This window comes from Pogona vitticeps, chromosome 6 (assembly GCF_051106095.1).
Source record: "Pogona vitticeps strain Pit_001003342236 chromosome 6, PviZW2.1, whole genome shotgun sequence".
NCBI lineage: Eukaryota > Metazoa > Chordata > Lepidosauria > Squamata > Agamidae > Pogona > Pogona vitticeps.
In genome coordinates, this window is record NC_135788.1 from 53530452 (window position 1) to 53542847 (window position 12396).

At 39.4% G+C, this 12396-nt stretch overlaps 1 protein-coding gene across 15 annotated transcripts in view; it reads right to left on the minus strand.

Annotated features, from left to right (window-relative positions):
- Window positions 1–12396, minus strand: part of ULK4 (unc-51 like kinase 4) — a 596488-nt gene that overhangs the window by 351467 nt on the left and 232625 nt on the right. For all 15 annotated transcript variants that reach the window (XM_078377379.1, XM_078377378.1, XM_073003534.2 and 12 more), the window contains exons 26-27: window positions 2131–2182; window positions 1943–2037 (exon numbers count right to left, since the gene is read on the minus strand). In XM_078377379.1, the coding sequence (XP_078233505.1) occupies window positions 1943–2037; window positions 2131–2182 (147 nt within the window). The remainder of the gene's footprint in view (window positions 1–1942; window positions 2038–2130; window positions 2183–12396) is intronic.

A 12396-nucleotide genomic window follows, 5' to 3' on the forward strand; every position in this document is an offset into this window, starting at 1 on the left:
TTGTAACACAGAAAAGACAGGTTGCTTACCTGTAACTGTAATTTTATGAGTGATCTGTAGTTCTGTGAATTCACAAATATAGGTTCCTTTTGTGTCTGTGTGGATAACTTTAAAACATCTTAGAGTTTAAGGAAAGCATTAAGACACATTCATTCTGCCATGCACTCTCCCCACCCTGCAGCTAACCCTCAGTTCTCCCACTTCACCACAGATAAAGAAATACAAGAGTTGCATGGCAGACTGAAGGAGTATAGCTGGATTGTGCAAATTCACAGATGATCACTCAAAGAACTATGGGTACAGGAAAACAGATGATTAAATTACTACAATAATCAGATTAGAAATTTATACTTAACTGTAATTGGAATTTTAGTCTGCTCTATATTTCTTGTAAATACTATAGGATTTATATTGTATTTGTTATTGTATTTTAGTTTTGTATATCAGACATGGATAACCTACAGTTATAACCATATTCTATTAATAGAGTTCAAATGAAAATATTTTAAGAGGGTTTTTTAAATATCCTACAAGTGAAATTCTACTTTGCTTTACAAAACGATTAAGACACAAGTCTCCAATATTTACAGTCATAGGCATTTTATGTGACAGAACAAAATTGTTCATACTCATACTACTAGACAAGGTCATGGACATATTATCTCTATGTGAATCACATTAGGAAATAAACATTATAGATACAGAGTATATGCTACTATAGTGAGTTCATGCTCATACAAAAAGTTTGGAAACACTGATAGGTTAGGTATAGTGTATTTCAGCACTTCTATTCCAAAATCCAGTAATCTTCAATGTCTCTTACAGGTACGATGATGATGATGATGATGATGATGATGATGATGATGATGATGATGATGATGATGATGATGATGATAATAATAATAATAATAATAATAATAATAATAATAATAATAATAATAATAATAATAATAATAATAATAATAATAATAATACTTGGGATCCCCTACTATTTGAAACACACTTAAGAAATAGTAACTATTAATAGTGATTTGTTATATTGTCAGACTAAAGTCTATATTGCACATATATATATGTGCCCACTTTGTAATCCTGGCTATAGACAGTGGTAGACTGAAAAGAAAAATTCTTCAAAAATGGGTGATTTATACCTAAAGTATCTTTGTTTATTCTTGTTTTCTTTAGACATATGAGATCCTAGTTTTCAGATATAAGTTTGGAAGCCCTGCTGACCTGCTCTTAAAACTCCATTTTTAAAAGAGCTCCCACAGATGGCTTAACAAGTCAAAAGGTACATTATTTACCTTTATTATTTAAATTCATACATCTGGAGTCAGCTTTGTATCAATAATTGTATTTCACTATTGATTATGGACACTTTTCAGTTACACCGTCTTATATTTTTCATGTCACTGGATATGGTTTACACAATTGAACACCTCCACTGATTCTGATTAGCCATGCCTGAAGCTAAAAGTACAAGATATAACACAGAAAGTAAATGCTTCTAATCTGTTGACAACCAAATATGTAAATTAGAAAATTCCTTTTGTAAAAAAAGGGATGTTAGCAGCAGCAGCAAATGACCACTAACGATTAAAAGGAATTTGGGGGTGCATGGTACATGTACATAATGCAATGGAGTTGCATGCATTCCAAAACCACTAAAGGAATGAGTGGTGATCACAACATCCTCACTGTGTGTGCACAAAATTTCAGCTAGTATGTTGGAAGTTATTTGTCATCATTTTTGAAATGTGATTGTACAAAATAATTTAAAAACCCCACTCTTATTCAGAATTAGTTAAATCATTTCCACTTTTACCCTGACAGTTAATGTTTAAATGATCCTAATAACTGCTGGCGACCTGGAAAGAATTCATTTATGAGTGAGAACAGACCCAGTAAACAATCAGCAAGTTCATATGGTACTAAGACTTACTGTTAAGTGATAATGCATGATCAAAACTGGGTGTTGAAGTATTGCTTCGAATATTGATAAAACAGTCTTAACTAGTTCTTCTGAAGCTGTTTGACCTATAAGGGAAAAACATGGCATACCTATTTTGCATCAAAGGAAATATATATACATATAATGGGCGTGAAAAATATCCCAAACGTAACACTTACCTACAGCTCCATCTAAGTTTGTTTCTCCAGAATCTATTGATTTGATGAAATTCTTGTACATGGGTAGAAAGAGGAAATACAAAAATTTAAACAGTATTTTTTTCGCTTTCTTAACCTCTGCCTCTTTGTTAACAGAAAACAATAGCAAAAGATGATCTGCATTCAAGCAACAACCTGTTAAGGTTAAAATGGCAGAACAAAACTCTATAGGTAACAGAACATCAGCCTTTTTTTTATAGCTTCCTTATATTTCAGCACAATTCTGTTTGCTTAGACTAAACTCAATGATGTTTAATTCAAATAAATTGTGTGCAGGATTGCAGTCCAAATATTTCAAATTCTAAAGTTTCTTAAAATGGTATTGAAGATCATCAAAGTTTCTGTACTTCAGCATGCGCTGAATCACATTAAATGATATTGATTTTGTCCCCAAATAAAAATCTGAAGATATTAAACAAATATTTGATGGTCAAGATATGATCTTGAGTTTCAAATTTCAGGATGCAACTAATAATTTATTAGGAATATAATAATGTTTCTAAAAACATATTTTTGTCATTTGTGCCATCTTTTTTATATCCTCACATGATGCATATTCTAGGAATGCAGTTACACATGTAAATTAAATAAGAAAATTATACCCTCCTACATTTTAAGGATAACCTAAATAAGGAGGAGTAGCAAAAATGAAATATTAATGTTCTGGGATAAGTAAATATTTCACTATTATTCCCATTGCTCTTGTGCCACTTAATTTATTTCCATTTTTCTGATTCAGTTTTATGCATGGAAAACATTATAGAGGAATGTACAAAATATATCACTGATGTTTAAATGTTAGAGAAGCTGTAACCTTCAACAGAATTTAAATATATATTGCTTATACTTTATGAGAGCATGCAGATGGTCTAAACTTTTTAGAATTTTAAAGTGCACTGGGAAAACATTCAATTAGAAAAGTATGGCATGTTTGCTAACTTCATAGGTTGTTACACATGTCTTGAGTTTTCAAAAAAAGGTTCTGAATTTAGGTTTCCAAAAGAAATACACAAATCGGTCAGAAGTAGAGCAGATTAAACTCTACTAATTTTACTGTATAGAAGGCCATCAGTGACAATGAACAGAGAAGAATATCACGGGGAGATGGAAAAATGAACAGCAGCTGCATGCAGAGAAACTCAAATGTAGATAAAAACAAGAAGATGACACACAGATGTGTGCAAAAATATAAAACAAGATTTCACTTGCAATCACAATTCTTAAACAAGCACAGAATAAGGAGTTATGAGGGGACTAATTTGTTCAATATTAAATAATTCTTCATAAAAATAAGCATTCACACAAAGTAGCTTCACCTTCCTAATGTATGATTGATTGATTGATTGATTGACAGACAGACAGACAGACAGACAGACAGACAGACAGACAGACAGACAGACAGACAGATAGATAGATAGATAGATAGATAGATAGATAGATAGATAGATAGATAGATAGATAGATAGATAGATAGATAGATAGATAGATAGATAGATAGATAGATAGATAGATAGATAGATAGATAGATAGATAGATAGATAAAACTTTATTACGGTCAAAGACCAGCCACAAATGTCTGTGTGATCAGACAAGCCTGCAGTCTGGACTTTACAGGGACAGGCTGCTAAAGACAACATCTTTGCTAGGGTGAACCAGCTCACTCCCAAAGCATTCCTACCCACATCTTTCTGGCTTCTGTCAAGGGTATTCTACTTTTTTGGTGTGGGCAGGATTGCCTTATCATTTGCCTCTAGCAGCCCATTCAGCTTCCTTTCTGGGGAGCTACAGTTAGCATGTCAGTGCAAGATCTTTGTACTTCTAAAAACAAGTCTAAATTGTTAAAAGAGTTTTCAAAAAGAACATGATATCTTACCCATTATTTGAGGCAACCAGGACATCGTTATCATTGCCTCATTTGTGAAAGGAATCTGTCATATTGTGGATTTGTGAGGAGGAGACACAGGAAGTAAAAGAGAGTGAGCCGTCCCCTCAAATAACAACTAGAATAGCACAGACCACAGGACAGACATGGGATGTAGTGACAGGACAAGAGAGAAAGCAAGAGACAAAGACATGAGCAGAAAAGGAGGAAGAATCACGTGTGATGGAGGTAGTGAGAGCTCGAGACAAAGGCACACCCTATGGATCCAGCTCTGGAGAGAGAGGCAGCAAAAGAGAGAGATTGGGCCCGCCATCCTTGTTGCGGGACCCTGTGTGTGGTCCGCAACGGGTTTCTGAGGCAACCGACTAAGGAGGAGAAAAGGGCAAAAACATATTACTAAAGGATCTGAAAAGCAAGAAGTCTTTATTGTGGTTCTGGGAAAGTTCCCCTCCCCAGTTGAAGTTACAAAGTTCTGCTGAGTTTAATAAAGATGAAACAAACAGTTGTATTAATAAAAGTTCTTTTATTAACAATTCATTTGTATTGCCTGAAGAGGATTTACCTAAGACTAATAGTGAATCCGCTTACAGCATTATTAACACATTGCATTATCTTTCTTTCTTTATTACCCACACACCAGGAAAATACAGGAAAATACTGCAGTGGTCAGTGCTGATATTGCATCCTAAAACTATTTATAGACCTACAAAACAAAATAAAACAATACCTTTCTTGTCACTTTGAACTGGCAAGAGAATGGCAGATACATGAAAAATCCTATGAAAATGTCTGTTAAAATGCCTTAAAATCTCTTTTTCCGTGTATAAGAAAATACTTTTATCTAAAATCTTTAGACTAAAAATTGAGGGCTGTCTTATACACTGAAGTAAGCTGATAAGAGAACAAAAAAAAGTGGAGGGGGGAAGGGATCAAAGCGATTCTGGAGGGGAAAGCAACAGTCAAAGGGCAGGATTCCTTTGGCTGCTGCTTTCCCCCTCCACTTGCTAAGCTCCGTGGGCCTTACCAAAAGGATGGGAAAAGCAGAGGTCAAAGGGCTGCAGGATCCCTTTGACTGCTGCTTTTGTCTCCACTTGCTAAGCTCCTTGGGGCTTAGCAAAAGGAGGGGGAAAGCAGCAGTATGGCTTGTCATGAGATTGAAGGAGAATGGGATTTGTAGTCAATGAGCATGAAAGAAAATGGAGTCTGTTAGGTTTTTAAAGTAAAAGGAGTCAAAGACATGGGAATGTGAGAAAGGCAGAGAGACTGTTTTTCTTAATTTACAGCCAGGCTGGTACAGTGTGAAACCAGATAAGGATGCAAAGACAAGGAGGCCCAGTGCAAAGACTCAACAAATTCTTTTCTAATTAGAATGGAGATAAACCACCTGTTATCATAGAAAAGTCCTATTTAAAAGAGCTGCTGTGAGTTCTAAGGAATCACAAAGCGCATGTTGCAATACTTACAAAATACTGAGTAAACATCTTCTTTTAAGCTCAGGCTTGTCCAGGTGCACATCCAACTCACTGCTGGAGATTGAGGACTTGCCCCAGTGTAAAGTGGTAGACCTGTGGTCTGCAGAACTCCCTGCCCAAAGGACCTATGCTCCTTAGGGAGATTTGGTTCTTGACATTGTGGCAGCTGCAAGACGGACAATCTGAGCTGACTGAGAGACTATCCTAATGGGGACAGTTTTACATGTTCAAACGGCTACAGAACAAAGCAGCTTTTACCTAAGTTGTTATTTTTGCTTAGGCAAAATTTATTTATTTATTTTATTTTATTAGATTTATACCCCACCCATCTAGACAGATAGTCTACTCTGTGTGGCATAACAAAGTTTAAAAACAATAAAACCAATAACATACAGAACTCCAAGATGTTAAAGGATGGGCAAAATGACAGGTAGATGGTACAGGAAGCCCTCACAGGACCTTCTACCACAAGAGGTGGTGGTTAGCATTGCAGAAACTGGAACTGTGGATACTTCATTGTCTGGAAGTACCAGAGGCAGTGAAACAGTGCAATGGGAAAGTCCAGAGGTAAAGGAGCTGACTGGAGCTGCGGCTACTGGAGAAGCCAACAGCTGTGAACCAGTGCTGTGGGTCAGGCCAGATGCAAGAGAGCAGTCCAGAGAGACAACAGTCCAAGTTCTGGAGGCTGGAGACCAAGCATAACGTCCAGCAAGAGTAAGGGCAGCTCAGGAGAGCTGGAGCTCAGTTACTCACCCTGAAGATGCACCCAGCCTGAGGGCAGGAGCCTCATCAACTCAGCCTTTGTTTAAAGTGGATGTGATAATCAAATTCCTGATGGAACCCTTAGCCGTTCAGAGAGGCATATGGAATACCCTGGAAAAGATGCATAGTCAGAACCAGAAAGGGTTAGCTGTTTCTGAACAATGGTTGGGTAACCACCCAGGAGAGGTGGCACTCCTAGCACCTGATGACATCGTTCGGGGCCAGCGAGACTTCGGGGAGTCCCAGGCAAAGGATGCTTCCTGAGACTTCCAACCCCAGAGAGCAGCGTTGTCACTCTCAGACAGTGGGGAGTTAACCCTCAGCTAGCCAAGGAAGAAGACTTTCTATCACCATATGACTTCTTAAGAGGTACAATGAGCATGGAGGGGACCCAGAGAGATGGTGTCACAGAGGGATTCCTGCTTCAAGCAACAGCACTTCAGGTTCCAGACCAAGGAGATGATGCAGTCGCTGTTAGAAGCCTGCTTGACTTTGCAAGTTTCCAGACAGATGATTCTAGAGGAGGTTTTCAGTTTCAGGAAGTGGCACTGCCAGCTCCAGGGCCACGAGGGGTTAATTCAGCACAAGCCGAAAAAGAAGCGAGAGAAGATGGAGGAATTCCAGCTATGCAGCCCATCTCAGATTACCCTTTGCAAGCTGGAGGTTTTGGAGCTGTTGAAGAGGATGGGAAGGCTATTCAACCCCTCCAGTGGACATTACAGTTTGATACCATGGATCTACAATGTTTGATTTCCAAACAGTCTGCCTGGATTTATTGAAGGATGGGTGAGACTTTGATTTTACATCATTTTGATTTAACTAGAGAGGATAGATAACTAACTGGACTTTACCTTCAAGCGGGTAGGCTCCAGCAGCTATTGACTGAATTAGTGGGGTGGTCAAGGGGCATTCTTATTTTTCTAGCATGCCTACAAACCATGAATCTGTAGATTTGCAGTCCATACCTGTAAAACTACTGCAAGACGAATCTCTGTCTGTGTCTTCAAGACAACTGAACCCAGAGACTCTAACAAAAAGGCTGGGGACGCAGATCCTTCCCTCATAGATTCATGTTCTCAAGCCATTTTGACAAACGTCCCTTTAAGGGAGACCCAGGAGTGGTCTTGAAAGAGACAGCAAACATCTTAATAACTGATTCTTCCCTTGAGGAAACCTGACAGTAGGGCAGCTCGTGGTCTAAATCCCTTCAGGTGGAACAGCCCCACTAGCCAGACCAGTTTAACCAGCTAAGGAGCAACTTCTGTTGCCTGGGAAACCAGAAGCAGCTCCCACAGAATTTGTTAGCCCAAAAGAGGGGTTTGTTAGTGAAATGGCAGGCTCAAGTGAGTTCAAAAGACAGCTCGAAACTGACCCTTCTTTAATTTTATTGTGGTCTCAAGCTGACCAGTCCTAAGCGTGGAGTCAGTCCAAGCCTGTGAATTTTTGCTGGGATCTGAATGGTTTGTTGTACCGTCAATTTGCTTCTGACCCTAGAGTTGATTTAGAGCCGTCTAGTCAACTAGTGGTGCCTCAGAATTACAGGCACAAGGTGTTAGAACTGGCTCATTCGACTCCATTTTCAGGACACATGGGAATCAAAAACAATTTACAGAGAGTCACTAAACATTTTACTGGCCAAAAATGAAGAGATCTGTGAGAGATTTTGTTTCTTCTTGTGACACGTGTCAAAGAGTGGAACATAATACTGGAAATGGGCTAGACAACTTTGTTCATTCAGGTACTCCTGATGAGCAAGAGTGGCTTTCTCCAATCCTGGAATATTACCAAAGTGTGCTTTCTGACAAACCTGGTTCCACTGATTTAGTCACCCATGCTATAGGCACTGGGGACAGCCCACCTGTGAGGTCCAGTCCCTATAGGACTATAGGGGCTCATGCTGTGCAGACTGAGAACGAGATTCAAAAGATGCTAGAGTTGGATGTGATTGAACCAAGCCATGCAGCATGGGCCAGCCCAATTGTCATTGTGCCAAAGAAAAATAATGTTAGAGAAATTTTGGATGAGGTTATATTTTGTGTGGACTACAGGAAATTGAATAGCATGAATGTTCCTGACCTTTACCTCGTATGGATTCTCTGACTGAAAAACTATCCAATGCTATGTACATTTCTGTAATAGATATTTCCAGTGGGCACTACCAAATAAAGCTAGAAGAAGGGGTGATGGACAAAACCACGTTCATAAGCCACGTAAGAACTTTCCATTTCAGAAGGCTCTTGCACAGATTGAAGAACACATGAGCGATTTTCCATAGAATGATGGACAAACTGTTAGCTGATCTTCCATTTGCTTTGGCTTATTTGGATGATCTTGCTATATTTAGTCCTGATTTTGCCTTCCATATATCTCACATTGAAACTGTGTTATGTAGCTTGCAGAATGCTGGTCTGACAGTCAAAGCCAACAAATGTCAGTGGGTAAAAGCGAAACTTTTGTATTTGGGTCATTTGATTGGTCGAGAAATTCAACCCATACAGGTCAAGGTGGACAGTATCCTAAAGTGGCTTGTTCCTATCTCAAAGAAACAGGTGCAATTATTTCTAAGCCTGGTTGGTTATTACAGGAAATTCATTTCTAATTTCAGTGACACGGCAGCTCCTTTGACAGAGCTCATAGAAAAAACCTGATTGTCAAAAAGCTTTTGATGCCTTGAAAACTAAAATTATTTCCTCTCCTCTCTTGAAATCACCTGATTTTGACAAACCTTTTGTGTTACAGACTGATGCTTTAGATTGGGGATTAGGAGCTGTGTTGTTGCAAAAAGGGGATGATGGGATTTGTTATCCTATCAGTTTCTTCAGTAAGAAGCTAATTCTCAATGAAAGGGCCTACTCTGTACCTGAAAAAGAGGCCTATTCTATTGTATGGACATTTTAACATCTCCAGCCATACCTATGGAGGTGCAAATTTGTCCTGCAGACTGACCATCGTGCACTGGTCTGGTTGCAAAAGATGAAATCTCATAACCAAAAAGTGTTGCATTGAGTTTAACATTGCAGGATTTCGATTTTGAGGTTTAACACATTCCAGGCAAGATGAACATCGTGGTAGACAGCTTCTCTAAGATGCATTGTGGCATGGAAGATGGTTGAACAAGTGGTTCCTGATTTACTGGTTCCTGAGCATAACCAGAGTGTATTACTGTTTTAATACTAACCTGACTGTTTTCTATTTTTCAGACTCCTAGACTTGCTTAACACCAAGGTTCTATATTCAAATGCTGCTGTTACAACTTTTTCTACGTCATGTTTTGCTACTTAGAATGCATACATTAAATTGCCATTGATTATTATTTCATTGTATAACTTTAAAATAGAGTTAGTGAGATTACTAGGCCAAACCATGTAACCTAGCTTTTGTTTAGACAAAAATGCAGGCTTGTTTGTAACCCTGGATTTTTGTATCTTAAGGTGTGGTGTGTCATAAGATTGAAGGAGAGTGGGGTTCGTAGTCAATGAGCATGAAAGAAAATGGAGTCTGTTAGGTTTTAAAAGTGAAAGGAGTTGAAGACATGGGAATGAGAGAAAGGAAGAGAGGTTATTTTTCTTAATTTACAGCCAGGCTGGAACAGCATGAAACCTGATAAGGATGCAAGGACAAGGAGGCCCAGTGCGAAGACCCAATAAATTCTTTTCTAATTAAAATGGAGATAAACCACCTGCATCTCCATGAGAATTGGGGGTGGAGAGGACAGTTATGCCTCTTTGAGTTAATTGGTTTACAGTCATGAAGAAGAAGGTCCGAGGAATGTAGAAAATTGGACGATGGGCTATGTGAGAGAGAGACCATGGGGAGGAAGAGAACTTTTGCCTGAGATAAGTTATTGATGGTATCTGTTCTGTAGTTTGCAGGAAAAAGAATGTAGGTAACAGAAGGAGGTGGGGCTAACCCACCTTAGCCTAGTTTTAGTGTTTATTATTTTAATGGGAATTAGTTGCTGCAATTAACTATGGCAGTGGTCAGGGAACAGGAGTAAATTACCCCAAATGGGGTAAAAGTGAAAATCCTGGGGTTGATGAGCAGAGTGCTACCCTCCTCTCTCCCACCCCCACCCTCTGCAGCCAAAGCTCAAATTGTAAGCCACCTCTCCCTGTTACTTCCTTGGTTGCAGCAGGGCACTTGTAAATCCTCCGTTCTTTCAGAGATCAGAGATAAGCCTGCTTGAGAGAGAGAGAGACTGAATCAAAACTATGAAAAAGAACAGGCAAGCAAAACAGAAGGCTTGAATTAACGCGGGGGGGGAGGGTGGCTTTTTAAGATGCTGTCTAGGTTTGTCATCGCTTTCCTCCCAAGAAGCAGGCGTCTTTGAATTTCGTGGCTGCTGTCACTATCTGCAGTGATCATGGAGCCCAAGAAAGTAAAATCTGTCACTACCTCCATATCTTCCCCTTCTATTTGCCAGGAGGTGACGGGACCAGTGGCCATGATCTTAGTTTTTTTGATGTTGAGCTTCAGACCATTTTTGGCTCTCCTCTTTCACCTTCATTAAGAGGTTCTTTAATTCCTCCTCACTTTCTGCCACCAGAATGGTATCGTCTGTATATTTGAGGTTATTGATATTTCTTCCAGCAATCTTAATTCCAGTTTGGGATTCCTCCAGTCCAGCCTTTCTCGTGATGTAGTCTGCATAGAAGTTACAGTAAATAAACAGGGAGACAATATATAGCCTTGTCAAACTACTTTCCCAATTTTGAACCAACCAGTTGTTCCATATCCAGTTCTAACTGTTGCTTCCTGTCCCACATATAGATTTCTCAGGAATTAGATAAGGTGGTCAGGCACTCCCATTTCTTGAAGAACTTCCCATAGTTTGTTGTGGTCCACACAGTCAAAGGCTTTTGCATAGTCAATGTAGCAGAAGTAAATGTTTTTCTGGAATTCTCTGGCTTTCTCCATAATTCAGCACATGGTAGCAATTTGATCTCTAGTTCCTCTGCCCCTTCAAAATCCAGCTTGCACTTCTGGGAGGTTCTCGGTCCACATACTGCTGAAGCCTGCCTTGGAGGATTTTGAGCATAACCTTGCTAGCGTGTGAAATGAGTTCAATTGTATGGTAGTTGGAGCATTCTTTGGCACTGCCCTTCTTTGGGATTGGGATGTAGAATGATCTTTTCCAGTCCTTTGGCCACTGCTGAGTTTTCCATTGATTATGATGAAAAAAAGCACACTGGTCCTTTAATGTTGGGCTATGGCACCAGGGTGGGTGACATGACTTTTAGCCTGGCTTGTTCCTTTTTGCACACCACACACAGAATGATTAAAGTGGTAGGAAAAGCCCCCCCACAACTTTGCCTTGGCTGTCTCTAGCAAGCACATCATTGCGAGTACCACTCTGGGAGCCATTGATGATGATTAAATCCTCTGTGAGCTAGCAAACATTTAATGCAACTTGCTAGGCACATTGGACACCTTACTAGTCCATCTACCACCCCATGGCTTGTGTGCAATGTGTTCCAGCAAAAATAGTGGACATCTTTGTTAAGTTTGTGCAAACCCATAGTTCAGTACATCTCCTGGCAGCCATTGATACTGATGATATATCCTGCTAGTTCGGTACACAGCCTGTGTAGATTCAATAAGATTTTGAATTCAAATAATGTATGATTTCCTTCCTTTCAAATCAAGGGGGTAATGTCGGCACATATAAATTTTTTAGGGGGTAAAAGGAAAAAAGTTCCCTGACCCCTGGTCTAGATGGACAGGATAGAAATCCAATCAATCAATCAATCAATCAATCAATCAATCAATCAATCAATCAATCAATCAATCAATCAATCAATCAATCAATCAATCAATCAATCAATCAATCAATCAATCAATCAATCAATCAATCAATCAATCAAATACTTTCTTTTTAGAGCAGGCTTGTCCAACCTGCGGCCCGAGGGCCGCATGCAGCCCAGGTCAGGTCATAATGCGGCCCAGTGCAATTTTTTATTTTTAAAGAAATTCCAAAGTTTCAAGTTAAACTGCTGGTGCTTGCGGCTGGAATGTGGCCGGGGCATGTCACAACAGTAGAGGGGCAGAGAGGGAAGGAAGGAAGGAGTGGGAGGGGAGGGGACAGGGGGGATGCGTGACTGCATTGCACCA